The sequence below is a fragment of the Taudactylus pleione genome, unplaced genomic scaffold (assembly GCF_031769625.1).
Source record: "Taudactylus pleione unplaced genomic scaffold, aTauple2 ptg000639l, whole genome shotgun sequence".
Lineage (NCBI taxonomy): Eukaryota > Metazoa > Chordata > Amphibia > Anura > Myobatrachidae > Taudactylus > Taudactylus pleione.
Genome location: NW_028285041.1, coordinates 552,569 through 572,234, shown reverse-complemented (window position 1 = coordinate 572,234; position 19,666 = coordinate 552,569). Strand labels below are relative to the sequence as shown.

Below are 19,666 nucleotides of genomic sequence, written 5' to 3'. Positions count from 1 at the left end.
ATTTTTTAAATCAGGCACCTGTAGGCTCCTCTTAAGTCCTTCCAACCAGTTTCTACCTCTTGTGTCCAGATAACCTTGTCTGGGCTGTTCTTTTTCAGACACTCGGTTAAAGCCGCGTCTCTGGTCGCAAAATTAGGAATGAACCTTCGATAGTAGCCTACCAAACCTAAAAAGGTTCGTAGTTGGGTTTTACAAGTGGGTTTAGGCCAGGTAAGCACTGCCTCCTCTTTATCAGTCTGTGGCTTCACATGACCACAGCCAACTATGTACCCTAGATACCGGGCCTCGCTCACACCAACAGCGCACTTTTCTGGGTTGGCGGTGAAGCCGTAGGTATGGAGTGAATCAAGGACCGCATTTACTTTGGGAAGATGGTCCTCCCAATTTTGAGTGAAAATGACAATGTCGTCAAGATATGCAACTGCGTAACCTCGGTGGGGCTTTAAAACTTTATCCATAGCCCTCTGGAAGGTGGCTGAGGCACTATGAAGACCAAAAGGCAACATCCAATACTAGAATAACCCATCAGGGGTTGTGAACGCTGTCTTGGCTTTCGCCTGCTCCGTTAGCGGGATTTGCAAAAACCCTTCCATTAGATCTAACGTTATCAAATAATGACTTCTGGAGAGATGTTCCACTAATTCATCGACTCGGGGCATGGGATAGGAATCAAATTTGAGACTTTAGTTGCCGAAAATCGTTGTAAAACCTCAGGACGCCCGATGGTTTGGGTATGAGTACGATTGGATTGTTCAATCACTATTGGATTTTTCAATAACCCCCAACCGCAAATTCTTTTGCACTTCTTGCCGTAGTGCTGCTCTCTTAGCTTCAGGAATTCGATACGGTTGCAGTTTCACCTTAGCCCCCAGAGTAGTTATAATATCATGCTGTATTATCTGTGTCTGACCTGGGAGACGAGAGAAGACGTCCTGGTTATTTCTTACGAGCTCTTCGGCTTGTTGCCGTTGAGTTGGAGTCAGAGTCTCCTCTATAGCGACTGGACAGCCAGGACTTTTCACGGCAACGTTAGAGATCTGGCCTGTGTCTCCTTTCCAGGGATTTAGCAGGTTAATATGATAGATTTGTTCTGGCTTCCACCTCCCCTCCTGTCTAACTTTGTAGTTAACGGGCCCGACCGCTTCTATCACTTGATATGGTCCTTGTCAGTGGGCATAAAGCTTGTTTTCCCGAGTAGGCACCAGTACTAAAACTTTGTCGCCTGATTTGAACAACCGACTCTGCTGTTTTGTCGTAATATTTATTTTGTCGACTTTGTGCAAAATGCAGGTTCCGTTGAAGGAGAGGCTCTATTTGGTGGATACGTTGGTGCAACTGAGACACAAATTGTACCACATTGGGATCTGGGCTGACTGCTTCTCCAATCCCTCTTTCAGCATATCGAGGATGCCCCGAGGCTGTCTACGAAACAAAAGTTCAAAGGGACTAAATCCTGTAGACGCTTGGGGCACTTCTCTTACGGCGGAACATTAAGTATGGGAGCAATAGATCCCAGTCCCGTTTATCCTGGACCACAGCCAGTTGTATCATTTGTTTTAAGGTGACGTTAAATCTCTCCAATAGCCCATCTGTTTGTGGATGATAGACTGAAGTTGTTAACTTTCTTACACTTAACAGTTTACACATATCTTTCATTAGCTTGGATGCAAAGGGAGTACCTTGATCCGTAAGCATTTCTTTCGGTATACCCAATCGGGAATAGACCATCAACAACTCTCGGGCTATGGTACTAGACTTGATATTCCTTAACAGAATAGCCTTGGGGTACCTCGTGGCATAATCTAGTATCACCAATATATATTGGTGTTCCTTAGCTGATTTGTCAATGGGACCTACTATATCCATTCCAACCAATTCGAAGGACACAGAAAGATAGAGCACTCTCGACAGTACTTCTGAACTGCTGCCATGATCCCTGGCCACAAGAACCGCTATTGTACTCTTCGCAAGGTTTCCTCTTCTCCCAGATGACCCCCCATAACTGTGTATGAGCAGCTTGAAGAACTAGCCCTACATGTGTCCGGGGTACCAACAATTTTTATAACCCTGCACATAGACTACCAGATATAACAAATTTTCTTTCAAAGCAAAGTATGGGGTACCCCCTGGGGGTAAAGAAAACTTTATTTGCCCATTTATCTCCAGTACATTCTTATAGGCATTTTACAAATTACGGTCATTTATTTGATCACGTCCAAAGTCTTACAGCGACACCCCCAGACAGTCCTGCTCCCAGCTCCCCTCATCGCCTTCTTCCCCCATGATTTCAGAAGTGGGGGCCTGTTGCCCAAGGGGTAACGCCACATGTCCAGGTAAGGCTTGTAGTGGAAGGGGGTTTGCTTCTTCGGCTGTCCCTGCATCTGTAGACTTGGTCTCTATCCGGAAGGTAATAATCTCCTGTAGCAACTGGAAGTCTTGACCAAACATAAAGGGATACGGTGACCGGGGTGCCACTGCCGCTACCAGTGGGATCTCCTTTCCCTGTCAAGTCAGTGGGAACTTTACACATGGGTACTCTTCCACAGCTCCATGCTCGCACACGACCTTTACAGCTCACTCCCGGTATCCACCAATTCCCACACTTCCCGGCCTCCAATTTTAACTGCTACCCCAAATACAGTAGGCTCTCCTGGTAATTTGAAGGCCACATACAGGCTATGGGGTGGGTCAACTCACTTTTCCAATCCCACATTCAATAGGCTCGGCCCGGTTAGGACAGTCCCGCCGGATATGTCCCAACTCCCCGCACTCATAACAGAGACTGGCCCCCAGCCTGGAAGGGACCTCTGCAGGGGTCTTCATGTGTGGGCAGGGCACAGGTTTAGACCCTCTGTCTGAAGGTTCCCCCAAAGCCAAATATCTTTCAATGGCCTGGGCTAAGTCCTCATAGTTCCCATTATCTGCTTGCATTGTCCACCTTTGTAGGCCTCGTTCCAGACTCCTTACACAGTAATACACAGCTATTATCTCTGTGATCTGTAAGTCTGTATTCATTTCCGGCTGTAGCCAGGTCCGCACTAGGTGAGCCAACTCGGCTAACTGAGTAGGCCCAGAGTCATCAGGTTTAAAGTGTCAATCATGGAACCTTTGGGCTTTGCCGTCCTCGTGAAGCCGCTTCTGGCTAATATAGCAGCTTTCAAATGGGGGTATGATTTTGATTGTTGTTCGGGCAGGTCCATATAAGCTTTTTGGGGTGCTCCACTTAAATATGGAGCAAGCCTCTCAGCCCATTCCTCTGCTGGCCATTTCAGGCAAGTGGCCATTCTCTCAAAAGCAAATAAGACTCCATATCATCCGCTGGTGTCATCTGATCCACAACTAAATTAGTAAAACTTCGCAGAATTTCCTCCATGTTTGTGTGAGAACTGCTTGTAAATTTATACTTGGCATCTTTAATCATATAGCAGTGATACTTTAAGCATTCAATGTATATCACCAGCAAAAGTTACTCTAGCCTTTCTAACTAGAGACAAAACAAAGGGAAGAAAAAGAAAATTTCCCTTTAAGACTTTTACAATTTCTCTGCACAGCACAAACTGCCCCAGCTGGCTCGTTAACACAGACTCTGCAGGTAACAAGTGCCTTTAGAGGATGGCAACCCTTACTCACCACTCAGCAATGCAGTGTACTGGCCACGGGGTTTCTGCCACGCAATCAGCGGCTAGCAGATGGGCCCCACTTGTGAAGCGCTGGAAAGAGCACAAACACTGGCAGACTTGCAAGGTAGAGTGGACTTTATTTTTCTTACAGCAGTTTACAACAGACAAGTTGTTGGTATCTTCATATACACCGCTACTACAGGTCCTGTTGTTCACCCTGCATGGTAGGGCTCCCTAAGGCTATCTTTCACAAACTATCGCTTGGCCACTTGCTGCCATCAGGAGCACTGGTAACAATACCTACTCCGGTTAAGGGCCATATTCAATTTGAGGCGAAAACCCGTTATCGGCGATAAATTATCGCCGATGACGTCATTTTCGCCTATTGTCATTATCCCCATATTCAATTACAAAGAGTTTTCGCCGGTGCGAAATGTCAATGTAAAAAAACGGGGATAAATTTTCTCCAGCCTTTAGCTGGCGAAAAGTGCAGAATTGAGGTTTAGTGGTGCAGGCTTAAAAAAAATAGTCTGCACCCCTGGGAATGACCCCTAAAAACAAGGGCCCTGATTCAGAGCCGTACGCTCTTTGTGAGCGCTCGCTCTGAATCTGGGCGGCTTGTTTTTTTTTTTTTGACCGGCCTCCAGGCCCCTCGTTAAGCTGTGAGTGACCACCCACAGCTTTTGTGAGCAGCCAGGTGTTGGTCGCGATGGTCGGGCTTGCGACGAGACCCTTGTGGTAGGGTCTCGTTCCCGCAAGCCCCAGTGAGCTTCCTGCTCTAATAGAGCAGGAAGCTCACTACTGACATCACGAGTGATGTCAGTAGGGCCGCCCACAAACGGCAGGCGTTCCTTCAGGAACGCCTCCGTTTGACCAGCCACCCCCCCTCCCCGCCTACAAAACGGGGCGAGCTGTTGATCAACATCGACAGCCGCCCCGTTTATAGCGAGCCCCAGAGCGATTGACTTTCTCACTCGGTCCGGGCCTTGCGCACGTCGCCCGTGCGCAGTGCCCCACCATCGACCCGCTTGCAAGCGGGACTGAATGAGGCCCAATGTGTGAAAAAAAAAAAAAAGGGACATCCAAAATAATATTTTACATTTTGGAGTAGAAAAAAGAAATAAATAGAGAAAAAATAGATAAATCCAATCCAGAGGGGTTCCAAAGTATGCGGCAGGTGTTTTCTTCATTGTGGGTAGAAGCGGCAGGTGCATTTTTGAATAATTTAAAAAAATCATTTTAGGGACTTAAAAATATGCTTGCACCCATTTTCATGTACCCCAAATTTAATGGGCAGTTACTTTTCCCCAAAACATAGCTAAATGCTCTTCTGCATCACCTTCTTCAAAGCCGCATTTATGCACCTGCCATGGCTATTTAAAAACCCGACTGCCCTTCAGCAGGCAAAAACGGGGTTACCCGTAATGAACCCCCATGTCTGGACATCTTTTTGGGGGGGGGGGGCGCAAGGGTGATTTACCAAAAATTCCCGTTTTTTTCGCCGCTTCAAGTTTCAAGTCCTTTCATATTGAATATGGGGAATATCGGGCGCGTTCGACACTTTTCTGCCTGGAAAACAGACGATGGAGGCGAAAAGTCTAGACTTTTCTCCTCAAATTGAATACGGCCTAAATAGGGAAGTCACTTCCTGGAACAGCTGAGGCAAAGCCCATCCCGGCTCCCAAGAAAACCCGGACTGTGGACTAAACCCAGGTTGTAAGCATGAAACAATGAGTTTTCCCAGGTCCCAGGGCACCTTTTAGTGGCTTGAACTGTGGCACCTGAGCATCTCTGCCACAATAGTTATATTAACCCTGACAAGCTGCAGTACTCCCTCCAGCACATACTACAAATCCATGAATGGTTGCACTCGATACTAAACCACACTGAAACTGGAGCTATGAAAGAGCCGCAGTTCATATATATACTGTATATTTTATATATATAATTCAAGGGTCTGTTTGTCTGTTACAGATTCGGACACCCCTGCACCAATTGGGATGAAACCAACGTCATGTGGTCCAGTTGAATGGCCAGGTTTTAGGGGGGCTAGGGTCCCGGTCAGACCTCCCGTTTGTGCACGCTGGGCAGAAAGCTGAACATGGGGAGCCTGTTCTGATCCTCCCACTAGTTGAAATGGGACGAAAACTTCACAGAGTGGTAACATTGGATACTAGAAGACATAATAGGGGGTTGAGGTCCCGGTTAGACCTCCAGTTGGTGTGCGCTGGGCAGAACTTTGACACAGAACGCTGGGCAGAAATTTGACCCAGGGAGCCTGTTCTGGGGCTTCCACGTGATGGATTTGGATCAAAACTTCACAGAGGGGTGGCAATTGTTCTGGGATGCCGAACTTAATAACTTTTTAAACTTGGGTAACGCCAGCTAGTGTGTGTATATATATATATATATATATATATATATATATATATAAAACACATGAAAGTTTTTCTATAAGAGAAGCCAGCAACAAGGGGTGGGTGTGTTTGAGGATTGCCCATCACTGCTGCCTGGGACAGGCTGAGCTAAGACGTGGCTGCAGTGAGCCAAGACTATTAGGATCATCTGTCTCACTCAGTCTGGTCGGGGTGATATTGCTGAGCAGATACCCTGAGTTTTGAAAGTTATTTTCCAGGGACCTATGGTGGGTGTTTTTTGACATGGTACCGATGCGACCATGTCAAAAACACCCACCATAGGTCCTGGAAAGTAACTTTCAAAGCTGAGGGTATCTGCTCAGCAATATCTCCCCAACCAGACTGACTGTGACAGACGATCCTGGTCTGATGAATCACGTTTTCTTTTACATCATGTGGACAATCGGGTACGTGTGCGTTGTTTACTTGGGGAAGAAATGGCACCAAGATGGACTACGGGAAGAAGGTAAGCCGGAGGAGGCAGTGTGATGCTCTGGGCAATAGTCTGCTGGGAAACCTTGGGTCCTGGCAATCATTTGGATGTTACTTTGACACGTACCACCTACCTAAACATGGTTGCAGACCAAGAACACCCCTTCATGGCAACGGTATTCCCTGATGGCAGTGGCTGCTGTCAGCACGGTAATGCGCCCTGCCACACTGCAAACATCGTTCAGGAATGGTTTGAGGAACATGACAAAGAGTTCAAGGTGTTGACTTCCCCTCCAAATTCCCCAGATCTTAATCTGATTGAGCATATGTGGAATGTCCAAGCCAAGGAGTCATATAATTTTTTTTATCATAAAATAAAAAAGTGTTCATGGGTAACAGAAAAACGTAAATTCTCTGTTTAGTGTGATCTTGTATATAACTTCCCCGTGTTTCATAAGGTTACAGTCTCATAACGTCTGTTTGAGGTGCTCTTATCTGGGGAAGCGGTATCTGTACACCACTGGCGCCAACAAGCTCATGCAGCATCAGTTATTAGAGCCCTCTCTACATTAATCACATCAGCATGTTTAAATCATTTCAAGGACAGGAAGGATGACAATATGCACAGCAGCACCGACACAGCGTTTCGCTCTAGGTTTTATCAAAGCAAGCCGAATTGCGCGCCGGATCTGTCCTTTATATGTTAGACTAGCTGGAGTACCCGGCGTTGCCCGGGATTTTAAGAATGTTTGTTTACACATCATCCTCCAACCAGCCTCTCCTTAGGCAGGCCTCACGAAAAGTGTGACAAACTTCCCTATCAACAGTCCTAAGGTCTTCGAAGGAAGTAGGACCTGTAAGGGTGTAAAGCAAACTTTGGAGATGGAAGCATTCAAAATTTGTCGGATGTACAGTGTAAACACGGCCAAGAGCTTCTGTTGCTCTGATACCAGGATGACCATTCTACAGCGACTCCCTGTTTTCTGCGCATAAAAACTTTTGGGGAAGCATTCCATGTGTAATATTTTGGCAGCTCACAGTATAGCAGGGTCCTTGCAAAGTCATAATTTTGACATAGTTTGAAGAAAGAAGTCAATGTTGTTGCGTAATTTGGTATAGTCAGAGAGCTGAGAATGCTGGCAAAGCCTGCTAAAGCTCTCTTCGATAATAAACATTAAGATCATGACAAAACATGACAACAAAAAACGCTCGCCCCGAGGCCCTACCTATATGCCGTGAGCCCCCACAATGAGCGTACAGCAAAAATTGTGTTTTTTAATTAATTGAAAATGAACAGTAATTAATTTCAATTTAACATTTTTTTAGTTGCCTCCGCCGTGTTTTAATGCGCTCGTATGTAAAATTTCACGATCATGGCTTTTAAACTGTGGATTTGTGTAGAAAGACAGAAGGACAAATTTTTGCTTTTATACAGTAGTCTTGTGATAACCAGACAACCACTAAAGGGCAACATCATTAGGAGGAGGGGACTCTCCATTCTGTCTCCATATTTATTGAAGCAAGGGCAGGGTGATCATCCCTCCCATCCCTGGGCTTCATAATGATGTCGCAGTGCAGGGGAGTTCTCTGGTGAGCATGTGTGCTCATAACTTCTCAGGGCTTGCATCATTCAGAAGAGGGGACCCTTCTGCCAAACAGTACCCAGGGGAGTAACTAGAACATGTGGGCACCACAGCAACATTATGAAGGGGCCCCTCCAAAACACACACAAAAAGAAGGGGGGTATGCTTACTGGCGAGTCCATAATACCAACACTTTATTCTCAGCTCCTACAATATATATTAAAAGCCCCCATCATCCCCAAATTAATGGGCCACAATAAAAAAAAAAAGAGAGACCCCATATTAAATGAATAGCCCCCGCAGATGCTATATTACATGAATGGACCCCACATTCTATTTCAAAAACATTAATTATATTTATTGCATTACATTATCATAAATATTCCACTGCGATATTCCAAATTGACACAGGGGGCCTGACTGGGAGTTGCAGTAGAAGCTCACATCAGCATTGCTTGCGGCACTGAATCAGGCCCAAAGAGAGAACAGACAAGCACTTGGCTTACAGAAATCTTTAATCTAATGTTTCGACAAAATACAACAGACATAGACCACTGTATACCTGGCCTAAACATGGTGCTTAGTGCTGCTCCACCGGATAAAAAACTTGTGCTGCTCAGTGTTTGTCAAACTTGGTCCCCTGGACCCTACACAGATCACCTAGCCGGTGCACAGGTGTACTCATTACTCACCTGCCAGGTCATCCAGCAGGAACACAGGTGTACTCATTACTCACTAACACACCTGCCAGGTCACCCAGCAGGTGCACAGGTGTACTCATTACTCACTGACACACCTGCCTGGTCACCCAGCAGGTGCACAGGTGTACTCATTACTCACTGACACACCTGCCAGGTCACCCAGCAGGTGCACTCATTACTTACTGACACACCTGCCAGGTCACCCAGCAGGTGCACAGGTGTACTCATTACTCACTGACACACCTGCCAGGTCACCCAGCAGGTGCACTCATTACTTAATGACACACCTGCCAGGTCACCCAGCAGGTGCACAGGTGTACTCATTACTCACTGACACACCTGTCAGGTCACCCAGCAGGTGCACAGGTGTACTCATTACTCACTGACACACCTGTCAGGTCACCCAGCAGGTGCACAGGTGTACTCATTACTCACTGACACATTTTAAAACATCCACAGGTGGAGCTAATTATTTCACTTGTGATTCTGTGAGGAGACCTGGAAAACATACACTGTTTGGGGTACTGAGGATCAAGTTTGGGAACCACTGTACTAAATTTAAAAGCATATTAAAAACATTTTACAAACATAAATAATAAAATATGTAGTAAAATCTACAGCCAAAAACTATGTAATAGAGAATCAGTCATTATGAAGTAAACAAGAAAAACTCTGAATCCAATCAATTTGTGGGGGGAGGGGAACAGAGAGTTCCAAGAATGACAGCATGTGTACTACTAGGCTCATCCCTTTCAGATCAAAGGAATTCAAAATTCTTAAGAACTAAGCCGGAATAGCTCCCAATAATCTATGGTGTCTCTGGCTAACCGTTGGGAAACCTTAAATGCACAGTCCTGTACACGGGTGGTGCCCTATAAATAGCAGAAAAATAACATACCACAAGTGGAAGTGCTAGCGAGGTCACATATCGCAGCCCTATTGTTGTGACGTGAAACACAAGTTTTGGGTGTTAGATAAATCTTTCCGGGTTCGCAAATTATGGGGTCTGTATATCAAGCCGTTTTTTATAAAATTATGCAGAAACTGTAGTTCCTGCATAATATTATGAAGCCTGGCTATGCAACAACAGCCTAATGCAAGAGAACTCACATCATTAATGTCAATGGGCACTGCAGTCTGACCCCCTATGTATATCAGTATTTACAATAGGTGCAGAGTGTGCGCCCCTGGCTCCATGGGTGCCCCGCACCGCAATCTCTGCATACAGAGTATTCTTACCTTGTGCTGGTAAGCGTGTCCCTCTATGGCGCCAACTTCCCAGTGACATCTTTGGGACGATGGCACTGCACAGCGATGGCAAAGCCTCTGGCGCTGGGTCAGAACCGTTGCTCTCTTGTGTGCATGCACCATCTTCCCGAACATCACTGGGATGCTGGCGCCGCTGAGGAGGAGAGATCCGCTTGATGGCACAAGGCAAATATATGTGGGAGGGGGAGCTGCTCATAGGAGGGGACCCTCGGGCGTTAATAAGCCCCTGCGCCCCTGTGCAACAAACTCCAGACACATGCTTTACAGATAGAATCTACTCATAAGACATTTACCATGTGCCAGGCCAAGGTTAGTAATACCCCTTTTACACCAGAGCAAAAACATGGGTTTTTGCTGGGTCTACCCGGGTCGCAGCTCAGTGTAAAAGGGTCCCTGAAAAATAACCCAGGTCAAGTGACTCAGCAATCCAACCCAGGTAGCTACCAGGGTTGGACCCAGGATGGACCTGGGTAATGGTGCAGTGTAAATGGTGCAACCCGGGTTATCTGACCTGGGTCATGCCTAAAATGAGCTGATTGGTGGTTGTGGGGCATTCACCTCCCACTTTTTATGACCTCTCAGGTTTAGCAGGGCAGACCTGAGTTCAGTGTGAACAGGGCTGACCTGGGAATAACCCAGATCGAAGGTGCAGTGTAAATGGGTCTGACCTGGGTTTTTGGTGGAAAAGAGGTATAAGTGACTGTAATTTCACACAATATTAACGGATTTATGATTAGTATTTTTTAATCTTACTTTATTTGTATAAAAATGAGAGACACTGCATAACAATATATGGAAGCCATAGAATTGTACACAACAATAAGCCCTTTGGAGCAGGACGCTGGTGCTGCATTCTCACAATTCAGATTTTACGCTTTTTCCACTCTGGCTCATTGTCTGGTTCGTCTTCTTCAGAATCGACCTCAGCGAAGACGGTATTGGGCTGCGTCCTGCAACACATGGAAACAATTGGGGATAGTGAAATGAGCTGTTGGCTAAATAGAATTTATATGGGAGCTGCAGACAGGACAGAGCGCAGCACAGTGCCAATAGGTCTAGAAAACAATAAAAGGAAATAGGAGAATTCTTGCAGAGTATAAATGAACAACAAGAAGCTGCACTAAGCTATGCCAAAGATCAAGTAATGAGTTCTACTGATTAAATAACACTTACACACAATATACAAGAGAGGCGACTCTGTGGCTCAGAGGGGAGTAAACTGTGACTCTCAAGACACTGTAGAACTACAAGTCTCACCATAACTTGCCAGGTGGTTGGATAATACGGGATGTTTGCAGCTATGAACCGTATTCAATTAGAGCGGATCCGCAATACTTTTTCGACTCCCAGACTTTTCGCCTACATCTTGTCTTTGTAGGCGGAAAAGTATCGCGGCCGTGCAAGCTTTACCCCGTATTCAATATGGAAGTAGGCGAAAACGGGACCCGGCGAAACTTGAACAGGCAGAAAGTAATGTCAGATTTGGGGAAATCAGCCTGACACCCGCCAAAAGATGCTCTGACATTGGGGTTCCCTATGGTACCCCCCGATTTGGCTTACTGAAGGTATTTGGTGTTTTTAAACGGGCTCAATACCTGCTAAACAGCGTTTTTGTATAAGTGGTGCAGAATAGTATTCAGGAGTATTTTTTCCAGAAAATAAGTTATCCCAGCAAATTTGGGGTACTTGAAAATGGGGGCCAGCATGTTGCTAAAGTTAAGTTGAAATAATCGTGAAAAATCCACCTGCCGCAAGCACCTGCAATCAGAAAAACACCTGGGGTATACTTGGGGACGGGGAGTCAAGTTCGCTAGTTTTTAACTTTGTTCCCCAACATTTTTTTTTTACGCCCCCAAATTCAAAGTCATTTTTTGGGGTGTCCTTAAGAGTTTTTTTATTTTTTGTCTGAAGGCTTCACGGAGGTTCCCGCAGCGTTGCATCCCAATTCTGCACTTTTTTCCACCTGGTATTCATGGGCGAAACTTTTTCGCCTATTACATTGCATTGACTTTCCACCTAGGCGGAAAGTCTTCCAAAGTGAACACGGAGTAAAACCAAAACAGGTAAAAATGATGTCATCAGCGAAAAGTTTTTGCCAAAAACACGCGAAAATGGCTTTTCGCTTCAAATTGAATATGGCCCTATATCTCCAACACCAGTGAATAATTGGAGATTACGGGGCCTATTTATCAAGCATTTTTTTTTTTTCCCATAAAATATGTAGAAACAGCAGTTTCAGCATAATTTTATGACGTGTTGAACAGCCTAATGCAGGATATTTTACAGACATCTCCTGCAAAGGTTAATTAGCGCTGCAGGTCACATTCCCCATCATTATCAATGGGGAAAGTGGTCAGACCCATATGTACCCAACCCCAAAAAGTTTGGTCCGTTTGGTTTACGCCATCCTCAGATGGCATAAACCGCCTTACGTCTACTGAGGCATTCTCATAGGACAGGGATCTAAAGATCTGAACTAGATTTCTACAATTACATCAACTGATACCCAATACATTGGGCTGGGTACGTGATCCTGGCGCACACAATGCCAGTGGTCGCAATACCAACGCCGGCATAGCGACAACTGCAGGTAAATAAGTTAACCCTTCTCTTAAACTGCCTTTCCTGCAGCCTAACCCTAAACCTCCCCCACCGCTGCCTAACACTAACCTCCCCTCCCACAGCCTAACCCTAACCCTCACTCTAGTGCCTAATCCGAACCCCTATCCCTAAACCTAACCCCTAATACTTACTGTACCTTCGGTATCACAGCCACCGAGATTCTGCAGCCGGGACCCTGACCCTTCGGCGCCGGGCTTGTGAGCGCCGACTTTGTGCGTGCCGGGATGTCAACTACATCCCAAAACAATATAGCTGCTAATGTGTAACAATAAGCACACCCTTTGCCAATTTGGGTTTTAAATCACTGTATTCACCTCTTTATACACCTATTTTATTTTATTTTTTAAATATTTCACTGATTTAGATTATATATTTTAACTGTATTTAATAAAGGTCAAATTTTATTCATTTGTGCGCCAAATAGAACGCTTTCTTTCTTTTCTGGAGTTACACTTAGTACATAGAAGGGGAATTTTTTTTAGAATGACAAAGTCTGTCACAATACAGACAGTTAATAATTGCAACAGTGCTGCAATTATTGATACATAAGCCCCTAAGACCTTGATTTTTTAATCTTCTAAAGACAACAAGTGGAGTTCATAGCAACCAATCAGATTCCAGCTATTATTTCATAAAATGTACTAGAAAAATGAAAGCTACAATCTCATTAATTGCTATGGACAACACCAACCTCTCTCCCTTATAGTGTTGTGTAAAGAGTATAAAATAGAGGCTTATCGCCTGGTAATTTATTTATTTTATTTATTAACAGTTTCTTATATAGCGCAGCATATTCCGTTGCGCTTTACAATTGGGTAATGAGTTTATATGAGTAGTGCCCTTCCAGTTTACCTGTGATGCTTTGTAAGATCAGTCTGGTATAATATAGATATTATACACATTTTAATTATTACATATGTGCTTGCTGTCAATTTGCTCTGTTCTCCATTTTACTTCTTTAATATATACTCCAGGCCGATTCCCAAATAAACTACGCAAGTACTGTTGCTGGAAAATAATATGTCCTTACAGATAAAACAGATGGGTACAGAGCTCCGCGCAGTGCCTCAAATTAGACATATTTATTTATATCTCGCCCACCCTTTCTTTCTAAGAACAAATGCGCAACAGTCCCTCTTTCATTATTATTTTCGGTTGTAGACAAACATCGGTAGCGGTAAATAATTAGTATGCCTCTAAAACTGGCAAGTGAAATCGGAATTTTTAAATCATAATGTTAAAAGCAAAACAAGACAAAACAAAACAAAAAATACAACATAAAAATGACTCACAGCATAGATGCTAGATATGATATAAAACACTAACCTGACTCTTACATGATGTAAACATAGTGATGCATAGACTGTGCTTTATGGAATCTGAATGAATCAGACCAGCTGATGCTATGAATAAAGGCTACAAATTACATGTAGTCATGGGTCAATTTAAATAGGATAAATTGTGGTTTCTGTGTCACTGAGCCAACAACAGAGAAAGGCAAAGCAGATAATCAGTCATGGTTATGACTCCAGAACCTGACATCCAGTATGAATAGTTATCATACAAATGCAACTAAGGTCAAACAATTACAGCATGGAACAAGATAGGGATCAGGACTACGACTCATCAAATTCCATGTAACTACAAATCAATGCACTATTTTATGCCTAGCTGATCAGAGTACTCCTGGAATGCCTGGTTAATGTTCTTTTAGAAAAAAAAAATAATGTTATGTTTAAAACTAACAAAATGATGAATCTCAGAAGTATAGGGATAGGAACAACACTGAAGAACTTGACTGAAAATGTTTATTTGTGCAATAAAGTCATTTCCCTCTGACCAGCAGAACCATGGGGATCCACTACTGGGAACATGCCATTCTGGAGAATATCCCCAATTCCTGCGCCTGTAGCCTGTTGCTATCCCAGAGTTGTAATATAATTTCATCCAGCTGCAGGTTCTCGAGGAGGCTAATGATCAGCTGCAACCGGCCACTGCAGACGCTTACATTTCAGCGTTAGTCTGTGAGCTCTGGTGCATAATTAACCTGCAATATGGTAAACTATACTACTGTATATGAGCTATCAGTGATAATGTGATTTGTGCGCACCTTATCATGTCATTCAGTTACATACACCTGAATTTAAAACACACATATCCTCAGCATGCCCTACCTGGGACTCAAACTCTCAACCGCACCTACTACAGTCAGGCACCTAACACATGTAGCTATTTGCTCCTGCATATTAAGTCTGATCAATCTACAGTAACTAAATGAAGTTGCTTGTAATTGTCAGCTAGGCAGATGTCTGTAGTGTGTTGCTGTGTGTGTCTACCAGGCTTCCTATGCAGGAGGAAATCGCTTCATGTATTATGTGTCTGACTTAGGTGTATGAGGTTATAAGTTCAATTCCCGGGTACAGCATGTTGAGAATTCCCGGGTACAGCATGCTGTGTTTTAACACCAGAGGGATGTAACTGAAGTGCACATACTCTGTACGTATGGGACCCTGCCTGCACTTCTCCATCTCAGAAAAAAAATTGGTCTATCAGGAGGGGTATCTCGGTTCTAAGAAACCCCCCTGATTGTGCCAAACGTAATATATATAGGTTGTTATAAGATGAACAATTCTAGGTTTAATTGGTATTCAACGGCTGCAATGTTGTCCACTAAATGGATAATACAGTAAAAAAGGAAGGGCTTGTTTACAGTGTATATGGGTGCACATGACCAATATTGAGATTAAAATGTATTTAATGTATAACAGAGATTCTAAATTACATCCTACACAAACATACTCACCTCAAGTTCCTGGCAGCTCTGTGGCTCTGGTTTTCAGAACCTCAGTAACAATCATATAACAGGGCTGCAGGACTGTCAACAGGCAGATTTTGGGATGGCTCCCATTAGTCGCATGTGTATCAAGGACAATAGTTTTATCACTGATGGATTGACAATCCTTGAGGATTGGAGGTTGGAGAACATACAGTACCATAGTTTAGTTCCAAAGACAGCAGAGGAGAAAGAACTCTGAGGGGGAGGTGTATCAAACTTTCCAAACAGAAAAGTGGATAAGTTGCCTATAGTAACCAATCAGCATCTAACATTCTTTTTATAGAAGGTGACATATAAATGATAGCTTGAAGATGACTGGTTGCCATGGGCATTTTCTCCACTTTTTAAAATGTTTGATATATTCCCCCCGAATCTTGCTTGACGGCTCTGCTGAAAACATCTTTAGTGTTTTTATCTCCACCATGAAGTAGGATTATCAATAACTTTCAAGACAAGTGTCAGATCTACTCCAAAACAGATGAGTTTAGGATTTTGGGTCCCTAACTACCAATTTGCATCGTGCTCTTAAGGCTTTTAGGCCCTGATTCAGAGCCGGACGCTCTGACAGAGAGCTCGCTCTGAATCAGGGCCGTCCCTGCTCCTTTTTGGAGCGGCCTCTTGGCCGCTCACATAGCTGTGGGTGACCACCCACAGCTATAGCGAGCAGCCAAAATGATGGTCGCGATGGTCAAGACCATCGCGACCATCGGGCTTGCGACGAGACCCTGCGGTAGGGTCTTGCTGCTGCAAGCCCAGGAGTGCTTTTGGCTCTATCAGAGCCAAAAGCACTCCTACTGACATCACTAGTGATGTCAGTGGGGCCGGTCCCAGATGGTAGGCGTTCCCATGGGAACGCCTCCGTCTGGGCAGCAACGCCCCCAGCACGCCCACCAAAGGGGGCGTGCTGTCACTCACCATCGACAGCACGCCTCCCTCCATCGTGCGCATGCGCACTAGGGCAACATTGACCCGCTTGCGAGCGCTCAGCGCTCGCGAGCGGGTCTGAATCAGGCCCTTAGTTCCTAATGGGAAACCTTAGCACAGTTTTGGCATAAGATATTAACTAATTAGATACACTATATGGACTAAAGTATTTGGTCGCACCTGTTAATTATTGAATTGAGGTGTTTCAATCAGACTTGCCACAGGTATATAAAATCAAGCACCTAGCCATGCAGTCTCCATTTGCAAACATTTGTGATACAAAATGGGTTGTTCTGAAGAGCTCAGTGACTTCAAGCGTGGTACTGTACTGTGCTAGAACGGTTCGTGAATTTCATTCCTGCTGGATATTCCACGGTCGACTGTAAGTGATATTATTAAAAAGTGGAAGCGTTTAGGAATAACAGCAACTCAAGCTCAAAGTGGAAGACCACATAAAATCACAGAACATGGTCAACGACTGCTAAGGCGCATGGTGTGTAAAAGTTGCCAACGCTCTGCTGATTCCATAGCTGAAGAGTTCCAAACGCATTCATGCAAGCACAAAAACTGTGTGTCTGGAGCTTAATGGAATGGGTTTACATGGCTGAGCAGCTGCATGCAAGCCTCACATCATCAAGTCCAATGCCAAGAGTCGGGCGGAGTGGTGTAAAGCACACAGACACTGGACTGTGGAGCGGTGGAAACGTGTTCTGTGGAGTGACTAATCACGCTTCTCTGTTTGGCAGTCCGATGGGTGAGTCTGGGTTTGGCAGATGCCGGGAGAAAGTTACCTTCCTGACTGCATTGTGCCAACTGTAAAGTTTGGTGGACGAGTGATAAGGGTATAGGGCCTTTTTTCATGGTTTGGGCTAGGCCCCTTATCTCCAGTGAAGGGCCATCTTAATGCTTTAGCATACCAAGACATTTTGGACAATGCTATGCTTCCAACTTTGTGGTAACAGTTTGGGGAAGGCCCTTTTCTATTCCAACATGACTGAGCCCCAGTGCACAAAGGACTATAAAGATATGGTTTGAAGAGTTCGGTGTGGAAGAACTTGACTTGCCCACACAGAGCCCTGACCTCAGCCCCATCAAGCACCTTTGGTATGAACTGGAACGGAGACTGCAATCCAGGCCTTCTCCGCCAACATCAGTGCTTGACCTCATAAATGCTCTACAGAATGAATGGGCACAAATTCCCACAGAAGCACTCCAACATCTTGTGGAAAGCCTTCCAAGAAGAGTGGAAGCTGTTATAGCTGCAAAAGGGGGACCAACTCCATATTAAAGTATATGTATTTGAATACAATGTCATTACAGACCCTGTTGGTGTAATGGTCAGGCGTCCAAATACTTTTGTCCATATAGTTATCTTTACATCACTGAATACAAATGATATATGATGATAATCAGAGCTCTTTTACTATATATAAAAAAAGGGCCCGGAACTGTGAAAAAAAGATGGCGGCACTCACTTAAATTTACAATTTGTTACAAAACTTATGATAGCTTCCATACTCTATTTTATTCATTTCTGAAATGATTTCACTGATTTCTTCCTGTTTCTGTAACTAAATTATACCCAAAAAAACGCACCCTCAGATAGAAGCATTTATGATACAGTACCTTTTGGAAGCATCGTTTTAACGTATATTATTATTACACTGCATATGAATTTTGCCGATACCTATGAGATATGATGATGTTTTTAGATGCATCTTTTAGCAAATGTATTATTACACTGCTTAGGGCCAAGGGGAGGATGCCAGGAGATTACCTACAGGGCACATGGTTGCCCAATACTCTGGCAGCCACGTGCAGCCAAAGCAGCGCGTAAATAGGGAAGTCAGGTTTGAACATCCCGCTTCAAGTGACGGCAGTGATCAGGTGACCATAGAAGTCAGAAGCAATGTGCGCCTGTCCTTACAGCAGAAGTGGAAAGAGCTGACACACAGACCTGGTAGGCACAAGTATTTTGCTGAATACAGCCATTTGTGACAGTCAGTATAAGGGCGTTATTGTAGGCCAAAGAAGATGATGAGATCAATAAGGGAGAGATGCAAGAGAGAAGAAGAGGGGACCAAGAACTGGCTCTGTAAGTAAGGTGAGCACAAGAACAGTTAGTTAGGAGCTTAGTAGAATGGTCTCTGGTGCAGAGGAAATGCGTTCTCTGCACGGACGAGTCACGCTTCCCCATCTGGCAGTCTGACAGATGAATCTGGGTTTGGAAGATGCCTGAATGTGTACTGCCAACAGTAAAGTCTGGTGAGGGATAAAGGTCAGAGGCTGTATTTGATGGCCCTTTTCCTTGTGCAGCATGACTATGCCACCATGCACAAAGCCAGGTCCATCAAAAAAATTATTATTTGCCAAACTTGGCACAGAGATCTGACCTCATCAAACACAATTGCAATGAACTGGAATGCTGACAGCGTGCCAGGCCTAGTCCCCAAACATCCATGCCCCATCTCTCCAATGCTCTTGTGGATGAATGGATGGGAATAAATCTATCAATCTCATAATAATCTATCTATTTACCTATCTCATATTTATCTATCTCAAATGAACATATCTACCTATCTCATACATCTATCTATCTGACATTAATCTATCTCATATTAATCTATTGTATACTAATCTATTACCCACATTAATCTACCTCCCTCCCTCTCCATCTGTCTATCTCATATCTATCTCACACACATACTATAACTAGTTTTGGTGAAATCACTGTAATAATAACTGTCCTCACATTACCTCTGCTATGGCTGTGACTGGTACATGTGGGGCTGGCACCAACCAATGTGCACATTTTTCTTTTGTTTTGTAAACATGAAACCATCCTTCTGGCCCCCTGAACCATGATGGCCTATGCCTCTCATCCCCCGGTAAGACACATATAGCAAACTGAACTGTGGTACCCTAGGCTGGGGTTCTTTTTCTGTTATGACTTACGTTCCAAGGCCTCCAGGCATACAGGTACAACAGTACTTAGCCTTGTGTGCCTTGACCTATAGCTGTCCAGGAAAATAATAATAACACAACTACATGTAGAGATACCAGATACATAAGTAGCGTAGGGTAACATGCACTGATTTACAATGGCAATGGAACTCTGGCTGGATCGCAATCCTAAGTGTCAGCTCCTTGTGAAGCTGACACGTCCTGTATACCACATCACCTGTGCCTGGGAGATTCTGTATGTACAGCGATGCACCAAGCTGCGTGCACTATATAAATCTATAGATAAAAATAAAATTCA

The 19,666-nt window shown here is 44.4% G+C and overlaps 1 protein-coding gene across 1 annotated transcript in view; it reads right to left on the bottom strand.

The window, feature by feature from the left end:
* Positions 1-8,487: 8,487 nt before the first annotated feature.
* The window catches only part of WDR70 (WD repeat domain 70), a 369,233-nt gene continuing 358,054 nt past the window's right edge, over positions 8,488-19,666 (bottom strand). Inside the window, exon 18 of the mRNA XM_088454999.1 lies at positions 8,488-10,972. Within this exon, the coding sequence (XP_088311125.1) occupies positions 10,885-10,972 (88 nt within the window). The 3' untranslated portion in view covers positions 8,488-10,884. The remainder of the gene's footprint in view (positions 10,973-19,666) is intronic.